Here is an 11,950-nt window from a genome sequence, read left to right on the forward strand (position 1 = left end):
AATAACTTTTGGATATATTTAGTATTTTTAAGGCTATAAAACATAAAAAGTTTTTTTTACAATATAATCTTTGTAAATAGGTAGATTTAAAATAGGTTGATTTAAAAAAAAAAACCTTTTTTTTTTTTAAATCAAGGTCTCAGCTAACTTTTTAGTTTTCCTCATGTATAAAGTTTAGGCCACATGACTCATTTTCCTCATGCTACTACTAGGTCTAGATAGTTTTCCTTATTACCAGACTCAGAAAGATAAACTCACAAGACACTTCTGTTGCACAAGTTCTAATTAGTATTGATAATAAAAACCCAGAGCTAGATATTGGGGCCAATGCTGAGAGATCTGAGAAAGAGAGGAAACAGCCACAGCCAACTCTTATCTTGCTAACTCCTCAGTTGAAAAGAGAGTGAGTTCCTATCTCCTCCTGATTATACTCATCTCTCCACCCAGTCACATCGCTTCCTGTCTTTCTGTACAGACCTCCAGACCTCTACAGCTAACTAGTAGCTAGCTCTGCCCTGAGATTCAGGCAAGCTTTATTTGTAGAGTACAAATAAGATATCACAAAGTCCTCCTTTTTGTCTAAAATAAAAAGGGTTATAACTAATATAAGAAAAACTATATACAATAAGCACAACTGTATAAGGCAACAAATACATCAAAAATTTATAGTCCATTAGCAATTAACAAATTCAGAGAAAATACTTCATATCTATCCTACTGTGATAAGTCCAAAAGGTTGTACCTAGTTCATTTTCTATTCTAACTTGTATTACCAAAGCTATCCCTTTTTTTTTTTTTTGGTTTTTAAGACAGAGTTTCAGGGGCTGGAGAGATGGCTCAGCAGTTAAGAGCATTGCCTGCTCTTCCAAAGGTCCTGAGTTCAATTCCCAGCAACCACATGGTGGCTCACAACCATCTGTAATGAGGTCTGGTGCCCTCTTCTGGCCTGCAGGCATACACACAGACAGAACATTGTATACATAATAAATAAATAAATATTTTTAAAAAATGATAAGAGTTTCCCTGTGTAGCTTTAAGCTTGTACTACCTAAGGGGACCATTTTCTTTCAAATCACCGCAATTGCCATATAAAAGGGCCAAAAAAAAAAAATCCCCACGAGATTTTCTTCCAGTTGCAACACATCTGTCATGGCATGGAAACCCATAAACATATTACACACACACATACACAATGGTAATCTTTTTTTAAAAAAGAAATCTCATTGCCCTTAGATGATCTAGAATTTCTAGATAATTCCCTTAGAAGGCAAAACTTCAAGATGGAATGCCACATAAAAACTGAATCATAAATAAGGAGGAATGTCTATATATATATATATCCATATCCATAGTACACCAAACTGTTATACAATGTACAATTGGTTGCTGATTATTTTACATTATTATATCACAATGCTATATGAAAATGCTGTTTAGGGTACACAGATAATATATTCAATGGTTCTTATATCCTCTTCTATTAAGCATTTTAACATTAACATTTTTAAAATGTATTGACAAAACTGTAGACATTGGGAGTGTATCCTTGAATTTGTACTCAGGAGGCTGACACATGAAAATCATGAGTTCAAATGCAGCCTTGACTATTTAGTGATGCCCAGGCCTGGCTGGAACACAAACAACATCTAAAGGAAATTTGTGAAAACATAAAAAAAGAATAGTAAAAACCCACCACCTTTTCAGACAGTTATTTCAAATGTATGATCACATACTGTCTGATATTTAAATAAACAATGAGCCACTTAGATGATGGGCACCCCATTCTATACATTTCAGCAGAATAAAATTATCACCAACTGAAAGCACAAAAGAAAAACAGAAATCAGAGAAGTAATATATGAACTACCAAATAAACTTCTATAAATGGATTTGCCTCATATACAGAACACTTCAATACCAATTACAAATGCAAAATACAAGCAACACTGTGATTTCCACCATCAGACTTGAGTGAATATGGTAATGTATTTGCTTAAAGAATACAATAATTTTTTCTTCTTGAAATTAGAGATAACTGTGATGCTTAAAGTCATTATTATACTGAATATTATACATGAATAGGGCTAGTCTCATGTATGAGTTCTTCCCTCTTTCCTAATGTCAAGACTATATATAAAGGTTTAAAATATTTATAGGGTTAGAGACAACCGAGTAGTTAAGACAAGTTTGTGCCCAGGAATCAGGTGATTTTTTTTTGACAACTTCCTATATATTTCCTGCTAGAAATGTAGAAAGATCACAGGGTCTAACTGTTAATAAGAGGGGTGGCTCCACTAGCGCAAAGAAGTCTAATTGGGTAAGATCAAACCAAATTAAAATGCCTATCATTTTCTCAAGTATGACGCTTTTGGGTGGCCGAGCGCATGGCGGGGAGACAGGAAAGCAGGGAGCACATGCAAACCCAGAACCACGTGTTCCTCCTCTGGGAGCCCACTTAAATACCCGGTGGGAGTGGCATATGCTGGGACTTGGAGTCCAGACCAATGCAACTTTCAGGCCAGGGGGGCTGGGATGGATGTCAGGGAGGGGCTGGGGCTATGCTCCATACTTAACACTAATCTTCTTGGGAACCATCAAGCACATGGATGTACCCAAAGACACACTGACATCATATAATAAAAATTAGAACAAGTTGTTAAAAACATTTTCATTCATAACTATTTTTCTATGTAAACATTCATTCCTGTAACCCAGATGTTGAGGCGTCGAAATGTTTACATAAAGAGTTTTTTTTATTATTATTACTTGGTTCATCTGATAGAAAGCAAGCATGTAGGCTTTAAAATCAGAGAATACTTCTCAGTTGTTGGTATCACTTGGAATGTTTAGAGAATGCCAGTCTGTAGAGGAAATATTTCACTGGTGGTAGAATTTGAGATTTTTAAATCCTCCCATCAGTTGAACTTTCTGCTCCACGCTTCAGGTTAAAAATATGAGTTCTTAGCTTCCTGCTTTCGCTGTCATGGTTGGCACAAGTTGTCTCTCATGATAATCTTGTATCCCACTAGAACCATGTGCCAAACTAACATTTTATAAGTTTCCTTAGATGTTGCGTTTCATCACAGCAATAGAAAAGGCATTACCATACATTCATAGTTTTATACTTGGATGAGTTATTTCATGTAATTGAAAAGTGTGATATTCAAAATTTACCTTTGTCCAAATTCACAGTCCATGAAATTCAGACAAATAAAATTTATTTTTCTCCAGAAAAATATTTTTTGTAATAAAATGTAAATTTGTTGGTTAAAGACTTTAACAAATCTCTTATATTCATGGATTCTCCTTCAGTATGAGGTTTTTAAAATCCTCAAATTCTACTGTGATATACAAAGGCTTTAACTATTAACACACTGTAAGATTTAATTTTAGATAAATTCTTTTAGGGTCAAAGACTAAGGTAATGGGTAATCACAACACTGCTTACTTACATAGGGTTACTCTCCATTATGAATTCTTTCATGACTTTGAGGATAATTGTGACATGCAAAGGTTTTTATTACATTGCTTACATTTATAGGGTTTCTCCAATATGAGATCTTTTTTTAAACTTAACAATTTCTTTATTGAATCCTTGGGAATTTCTCATCATACATCCCCAATTCTGCTCACGTTCCAGTCCAGTTGTAGCTTCACCTTATCCCTGCACAATCCTCCCACCAAAAGAAAATTAAATAATCAAACCAAAACAAAACAGGTAAGCAAAAAACAACAAAACAAAAATACCTCTTTGCTCCTTCATTTTTTTCCACCTTTCCAACACCTCATTTGTCTTGGTGGTGTTTGGAGCCTTGGTGTTTCAAAGCATACCCTTTTGTCCAATCAGGTTTACTTGCAAATATTCATTGCAATGGGTCATTGGTTTTGTTCAAGGCCTCTGGGTTCTGGTATATCATCATCATTGAATCTTCACCAAAACTCCTCTTGGAAATCCTACAGTTATCCCAAGTCATGGAGATCCTGAGGTATTGCTCCACAGGACCAGTCCCTTCATGAGTTCCAGTAGGTCCTCAATAGGGTAGGTGTTAGAGTGGGCCAACTCCAGACCCAGCTGTGTCTGAGTAGTAGTTGAACTGGTCAGTTCAGGCAACTGGGGCTTCCTCCCTTAGGCAAGGGGTGGGTGGAACCAGCTCCCTTATGGCCAAGTTATCAGGGTAAATCCTCTTTCACCAATGGTGAGGGGTGGGGCCATCTCCCCAGAGTGCAGGTATAGGGGTAGTTCTCTTGTAATGTCCAATGAGAGACAGGATCAGCTATTCCTGGGGCAAGCCAAGTGTAGGGAAGGCTCAGCATGGCCCTCTGATTTCATGACACAGTTCCTATCATCCCTTGAGATGACATGGGACAAACAACACAGAGCCGTGCTGCAGCAGGACCACAGATATTGCCCCCAGCAGGGGCTTGAGCCTAAATGACATCCTGGCTCTGGGCTGAAGCAGAGGCCACTCAAGCAAGTATGGCTCTGGTCGTGGCATGGCGACCAGACACCAGAGTCACAGATTTTGGCTTTATCCCCAGGTTTCCAAGTTGTTGGTGGCAACATAGGCCTGGGACTTTAACAGACTCCAGCTGGGGTACCACAAACCCACATATGGTCCGCAGTAGCAGCCAGGTCTGGATGTCACTATTGTTCTAGGTGGCAGTGCCACTCAGATTGGTACTTGGCACTGAGATCCTAACATAACAGATCTTTGGCATTCATATGGTCTTCCATGGTAACAGGAACCTCGGACATCAACACAGACTGTTGCTGCAATAGGGCTGCAAACCCAGACAAGGTCCTTAGCTTCAGCTCTGGCCCAGATATCACCTGGCATTGGGTAACAGCATGAGCTGCTCAGATCTGCATGGCCCCAGCTTCAACATGAACTTAGGTGGCTGATCTGACCCTGCAAATCTACCTGGACCTTCATGGCTTCATGGGTTACGGGCTTCAACACGGACTGAGGCTACAGTAGGATCATGAAGCCAGATATAGTCCTTGGCAGCAACCTGGGTCCATATGTCACCATGTTTTCTAGTGGCAGCACAGGCCACACAGGCCAGAATGGTTGTGGCAACAATGAAGTTCTCAAACAACATGGCTCCAGGTGGCAACCCAGACCCCAGGAATTCACATGGTCTTCCTGGCAACCAGATCCACAGAACCAGACTTGGCCCCCAGCTGTAGCCCAGGCCCAGATTTCACCAGAGATCAGTATATAACATTTATAGCTTTAAATATATAAAACATTATAGTCCAGATGCAGCATGGCCCATGGGTACCAATATGGTTTCAGGTGGCAAACCAGACAGCAGGAAATCACACATCCTTCAGCTGCAACAGGAACAACAGATGTCAGCTCAGATCCTGGCTGTTGTAGTGCTATGGACCCATACATGGCCCTCAGCAGCAGCTTGGGACTGGAACACACAATGGCCCCATATGGCAGCGTAGGCCACCTAGATCAGCATGACTCTGGTGGCAGAATGGCTCTTAGACACCTAGATGGCCACCAGTGGCACCACAGATATTTGGCATTCTTGTGCCATTTGCTGGCAACAGACCCTTGCTGTGGTACTCTCCTGGGACCCAGAGATGGCCCTTGGCAGTAGCCCAAAACTGGATATCATAATGGCCCTGAGTGGTAAGAAAGCCTCCAACATCAGCCTACACCTTACCACCTTCTGTTCTTCCTTGTTTCCATAGCATATGAACCATTCACTTCTTTCTCTACCATATATTTGTTCAACATATTGGAGTCAACTGTGTGGTGCCAGGTGGGCCCTTGAATGTCTTCCTGCCACCCCAGGTCATGAGGACACAGAATGGTCTGTGGGTGGCTTGATGCAACCTGCATTGAGTGGCATGAGATGGGCCCTGGATGTCTTCTGTCTAGTCAAGGTCTTAAGGACTCAAGTTGGCATGCTGGTGGCTTGTGCCCACCTGAGTCAAGTGGTATCACATCGGCACGGACATATCTTCCTGCCATGGTACAATTTGAGGAACCAGGCTGGCTTGTGTCTGCTTGAGCAGAGAGGGGTCAGATGAGCCCTGTATGTCTTTCTGCCACCCCAGGTCTTGAAGACCCAGGTTGGCCTGTGGGTGGCTTGTGCCCACCTGAACAAAGTAGCATCAGATGGGCCGTGGATGTCTTCCCCTAGTATGAGTTCTTTGATGAATCTGGAGATGAGCAGGCTGTGAAAAGGTTTTCCCACATTGCTTACATTCATAAGGTTTCTCTCCAGTATGAGTTCTTTTATGTGTTCGGAGAGCACTATGTTTTGCAAAGGCTTTCCCACATTCATTACATTCATAGGGTTTCTCTCCTGTATGAGTTCTGTTATGTGTTTGGAGACTACAGAGGTACGAAAATGCTTTCCCACATTGATTACATTTATAGGGCTTTTCTCCAGTATGAGTTCTTTCATGCATTTTAAGAGAACTACAAATTGAAAATGCTTTACCACATTGTTTACATTCATAGGGTTTTTCTCCAGTATGAGTTCTTTTATGAATCTGGAGATGAGCAGGTTGTGAAAAGGCTTTCCCACATTGCTTACATTCATAGGGTTTCTCTCCAGTATGGATTCTTTCATGTATTTTAAGATAACTATAATCCGCAAAAGCTTTCCCACATTGATTACATTGATATGGTTTCTCTCCAGTGTGAGTTCTTCTATGTATTTGGAGACTACCATGTTTTGAAAAGGCTTTACCACACTGATTACACTTATAGGGTTTCACTCCTGTATGAATTCTTTCATGTCTTTTAAGATGACTGTAATCTGCAAATGTTTTACCACACTGTTTACATTCACAGGGTTTCTCTCCAGTATGGGTTCTTTTATGAGTGTGGAGATGACTCTGTTGTGAAAACGTTTTTCCACATTCCTTACATTCATAGGGCTTTTCTCCAGTATGGACTCTTTTATGAATGTGGAGGTAACTCCGCTGTGAAAAGGTTTTACCACATTGACTACATGCATAGGGCTTCTCTTCAGTATGACTTCCTTTATGCCTGTGAAGATAATTGACATACGTAAATGCTTTAAAACATTCATTACGTTGATGCATGTTTTTCTATCTGTATGACTTAATTTGACAGTTTGGTACAATGGTAAAGAAGAGTCAGACCTTAAGATTTTACCAGGTTGTTTACATTCATAGGGCTCCTCTTCATTGTGGGCTCCTTTGTGTGCTTCAAGATACCTGTAATATTAAGAACATTTAGTACATGGCTCACATTTATAGCATTTTTATGTGAGTTTTTTCACGTAATTGAAGAGAACTGGAAGAACTCAGAGTTACACACTGATTACATTCATAACAGTGAATCACACTACATTTGCAAACTGAACCAGGACAAACAGAAGAATTCCCACTTTTTGTATTCAGAATTTTCTGTGGTATGAGTTAATATATTTCAGATGAAGTTTGAAAAAAATAATTGTAAACTTATTTCACATTCATAAAGTCTACTCAAAGTGGGGACTATTGCATATCTTCTAATTGTTCAAGGGGGGAAGTACATTGCTATTCTTCCCTTACCCTTTAGGCTTACATGGCTTGTTTCAAGAGTGACATATAATATACCAATAAAGACAGAGCAAATTAAAGTTTCCATATTGCACCATGACAGCTAAATTTTTTGTTCCTCATGGAGAAATGCTATTAAAGTTTCTCCACAATAACCCTCTTAACTCTCATAAATTGCCACACTCACAATAATTTGGTAACTCACCACAAGAACATGAGTAGCACTAACTTTACTAGGGATTATTTGCTTATTAGAGGACTTTAACATGTACTTATGACCAGGTGTGTGTTTTGCTATATCACCATGGTGTGGAACTAAATTGATTGATAGATCTATAGCCTAGCTCGCATGGAGCTATAATTAAAATGGTGATATTTGTTAATGCATTGTTTCTTTCCTTTCTTCTTCTTTTTTTCTTTTTCTTTTTTTTTTTTTTCAGACAAGTCCAGTAGTGTTTTCTTTCTTAGAAGAATGCCTTGTAAACAGATTAGATACTTGACGTTTAGGTACATAGTGTTGTCAGAGTTTAATAATCATCAATACACTTAAAGGTGTGCTTATTTAGAAGTTGCTTTTCTTTAAAACTTCTAAGGCACATTAAAATTCTTCTGTAGGACATCTGTTTTAGCTTGTACATGAAAATTACCTGTCATGTCTTCTAAATCTTTGACAATGTTCTTCAATATTACGGTCTTCCCATTTATAGCCTAAAATTTAGAACCAGAAAATGCATGATATATTACTGGAAATTATGCAAACTTTAAGTTACTATATTCAGTGACCATAAGAATCATGCCTGATTTATTCACCTCATTCTTCAGCTTTTTCAGACTCAGTTATAGAAGAGCATAAATAACCAAGACATAGTTGTCTCTCTTATTTTAAATGTTGAAGGGAAATTCAGTCTTACCTAGAGCAGTAAGGTTACTGTAGGTCTCCAGCATCACATCTTTGTAGAGAATTTTCTGGGAAGGTTGCAGCAAAGCCCATTCTTCGCAAGAGAAGTGGATGTGCACATCATCATAGGTTACTGCATTCTGAAATATCCCATACATGTGTACAACAGAAAGTGTGATACTGATCACAATGTCAATATCTTTGACAATAGCATAATTATTGTGTTTCATACTTATTCCATTACAGAGAGGATTTTTTCCTAGAAAGAAACTGAAAAGGAGGTTCAGATATGTCATTTCTTTGCCCTTTGAAAAGGATTTTCCCTTCCAAGAGAAATGACTATTAACAGACATATAGAGACAAGGAAAAAAAAAACAAGATTAGGTATGCATCAGAGAAACTGAATGAACAATTGCTAGCTACAAAAAGATGTTTACTCGTTTTGGTATATACTGTCTCATGCCTTTAATCCTACCACTCAGGAGGCAAGGGCAGATGAGTCTCATTAGTTAGAGGCCTGTCTGTTCTATGTAATGACAAGACAGCCAAAGGTTCCTACAAAGAGATATGCATTCATTTCAGTTCTGCACTCATTTCCAGAAACCTGAACTGTCATAGTTTAAATTGTAAGATGAATAAGATTTTACTAAAAGGGAATGAATGTTTAAAACCATTAGAGATGGACAGATGAAAATGCAAGCATTGTAAATAGAAATAATGAAAAAAAGGAAAAAAGAAAAAAACAGGGCAGGATAGGTGGCTCAGAAGTGAACAACATTTTCTGATCTTGTAGAGGAGATGGGTTCAATTTCCAGTACTTATAGGAGGGTTCACAACTATCCATAACTCCAAGTTCAGAGTTTCTGGAGTTCATGTTCTGACTACTGGGTTCACCAGGCACATATGCGGTACATATCCATGTAGACAGGCAAAATATTTACATTTGTCCTTGACCCCTCTGACTCCTACAGTCCTTACCCAATCTTCTTTAGGGTTCCCCGAGTTATCACTCAAGGAGGTTGGTTGGTAGTGGAAAGTTAAAAGAGTTGTAATTGGGTATTATCACTAAAGGAAGATTCCCAACAACTGCTTTCTACCAGTTTTTAAACTATTTGTAATATTTAGAAGATAAACCTGAAAGATGAAGAGAACCTTCAGAATTTCTAGGAATCAGACCTTCAATTTCCCAATCTCTCTTCCAATCAAACAACAAAAGAAATGCCTGCTTAGGCACACTGGACACAACTGACATAACAAGCATCACAGTCTCCCATTGCCAGGCCTGAAGAAACTCCTGCTTCCCAGGAAAGTTCACACACAGGGAACTTCAGAGTCCAAGAGCCACTGTCCAGGCCACCACATGGACCAAATAATAATAATACTAATAATAAATATAAAAATAATTAAAAAATTCACAACCTGGTCCACCCCAGTCCTAACAGCTTTGATAGTTCAGCAGACTGTGCTTCTCCTGGACTAAGGACATTGGCCTTCACACTCATCCTGGCATGAATGAGTCTCCCTCACAACTCCTTAAAGCAGAATCAAAAGAGAATCCTAGAAAGAATCTGCAGGCTTCTGGCACTGGTACTCCTGATTGCCATCCTTCCCAGAGAATATTATCTAGGGCCACCCCCGCAGCTCCCCTACTGGGTGAGCAGAGATCAGATTACTGCCTTCCACCCAGACAGACAGGTCCCTAGTGTGAGAAGTTTCTATTTTAGTAGAAATTCTTCCAGTCTCCCAAAGTACTTCCTGTTCCTCTCCTAAGGCAGAGTCCTTGTGTGCACATTCCATTACACACTCAATGTCCAGTGCAGCCAACCCATTGCTTCACTGCTGGGAAGTCCTGCAGTCAAACAGTAACTACTGTTATCATGTAACTTTTGTTACAGAAAAACAGGACACAAATTAGAAAACAATGAGGAGTCATGGTAGGGCTTGGAAGCAGGAAAGAGACTATATATATGATGTAGTTATATTATTAAAGAATTATTTTGTAGAGTCGAAACAGGTTTTATAGCCATGTCCTTCAGAGATTAGGGATTTGTATGTGAGCACAAGGATTACTCACAACTTTTCTCTTAGGTTGTACATCTTTTTTTTTTCCTTTGTTTTTTCGAGACAGGGTTTCTCTGTAGGTAAGTGAAGCACTTCTTTAATAACCGGTAAGTGTTTTGAGATCCCGATTTTTAATAACTTGTTTCTAATAATTTGTATTATTCTTTCCATTTTTTTTCAGTTGCCTAAGGGAAAGCCCTACCATCATCATTTCCAAGGCATTCTAGTGCATTATTTATTAATCATGGGCAAACATATATGAATCAGAAACCTTCCTACAATGAGCACAATAAAAACAATCCCCTTAGACATGTACCTGAGGCTACAGCTGAAAACCAGAATCTAGTGACATCACTAATTCAAGATAACCAAACACCGTCCTAGAACCCCAAGATGCCCACTGGACAGTATATAAGCAGAGACCAAGACACATCCAGAGACACCACCTTGATCTGCCTTGCAGCTAGAGAGTCTCAAATAGGAGACTTCTGTTAGAGACTTTCAGCTAAGATATTTCAAACAGGTGAACAGCCTTGAGGAGATAGGCTTAAGACCATAGTAAGGAATTCAGAGTGTGAACCTTGTGTGCTGACCATCAGCATAGTAAAATATAGCTTATATTCTACTAACTACAAATATTTACCTTCTTCCTCACCTCCAGCATTTGTTGTCAGTTGTTTGGTGGGTTTTTGCCATTCTAACTACAATTACCATGATTCTTACCAACAAATCAATACCATAATCTGTAGAAACAGGAACAATTTATACCATCAAACAATCTCCACAATTCTGATAATAGCCACCATAACCATTTTTTAAAAATAGAAAATAGTGAATGCCTCAAAACAACAGTATATGAGTTTGCATGCCTTCTATTTCTAGTTTTACTGAGGAGCTTAACAATATCAGGCTATCGCAAAAATATTCAAAGTCTCTAGTATTTTCTGATGGCTAAGAAGGCGGTATGGGACCCATGGAAAACTTTATAAAGCAGCTGGGTTCCAGGAAGAATTTGGAAGTCCTTTGGGCTCAAAGTAGGATGTAGAGAGTGGTTTTGAGGCTAAGGAGTTTGAAGGCTACCTGTTTGTGGGAAGGTCCTTAAAAGGGGAAGGTGGATGCCTGCCTCAGTTTCCCGGCACCAGGGGCTCACCTGTGTGACCATGGCAAGCTGTTTCTGTGCTGAAGTGGCAGCAGCATGGCCTCATCTTTCTGGGTTTCATCATCAGCCCTTGTTGACCCATTTCTCAGCAAGACTCAGCAAGGCTCTCCATGACTGACTCCCAAGGATAAAATTGATCAAGCAGGGTGATGCTTCAGAAACACCTTCTTCAGCTCCACAGATATTGGCAGACAGGCAAGACAAGACCTGGGCTGGTAAGCATAGCTTGTGATCTATGCAGGAAGCCTGTCTCCTTGAGCCAGCCTTGCCAAATGCCTAATAGGCAAGACCT

General features: G+C 39.4%; 1 protein-coding gene across 1 annotated transcript in view; it reads right to left on the reverse strand.

The window, feature by feature from the left end:
• Positions 1-1,080: 1,080 nt before the first annotated feature.
• LOC101982556 (zinc finger protein 431-like) overlaps positions 1,081-11,950 on the reverse strand; it is a 26,925-nt gene continuing 16,055 nt past the window's right edge. The window contains exons 2-5 of the mRNA XM_013354328.2: positions 8,452-8,578; positions 8,188-8,248; positions 7,139-7,213; positions 1,081-7,022 (exon numbers count right to left, since the gene is read on the reverse strand). Of these exons, the coding sequence (XP_013209782.1) occupies positions 6,137-7,022; positions 7,139-7,213; positions 8,188-8,248; positions 8,452-8,578 (1,149 nt within the window). The 3' untranslated portion in view covers positions 1,081-6,136. The remainder of the gene's footprint in view (positions 7,023-7,138; positions 7,214-8,187; positions 8,249-8,451; positions 8,579-11,950) is intronic.

This window comes from Microtus ochrogaster, unplaced genomic scaffold, assembly GCF_000317375.1.
Source record: "Microtus ochrogaster isolate Prairie Vole_2 unplaced genomic scaffold, MicOch1.0 UNK40, whole genome shotgun sequence".
Lineage (NCBI taxonomy): Eukaryota > Metazoa > Chordata > Mammalia > Rodentia > Cricetidae > Microtus > Microtus ochrogaster.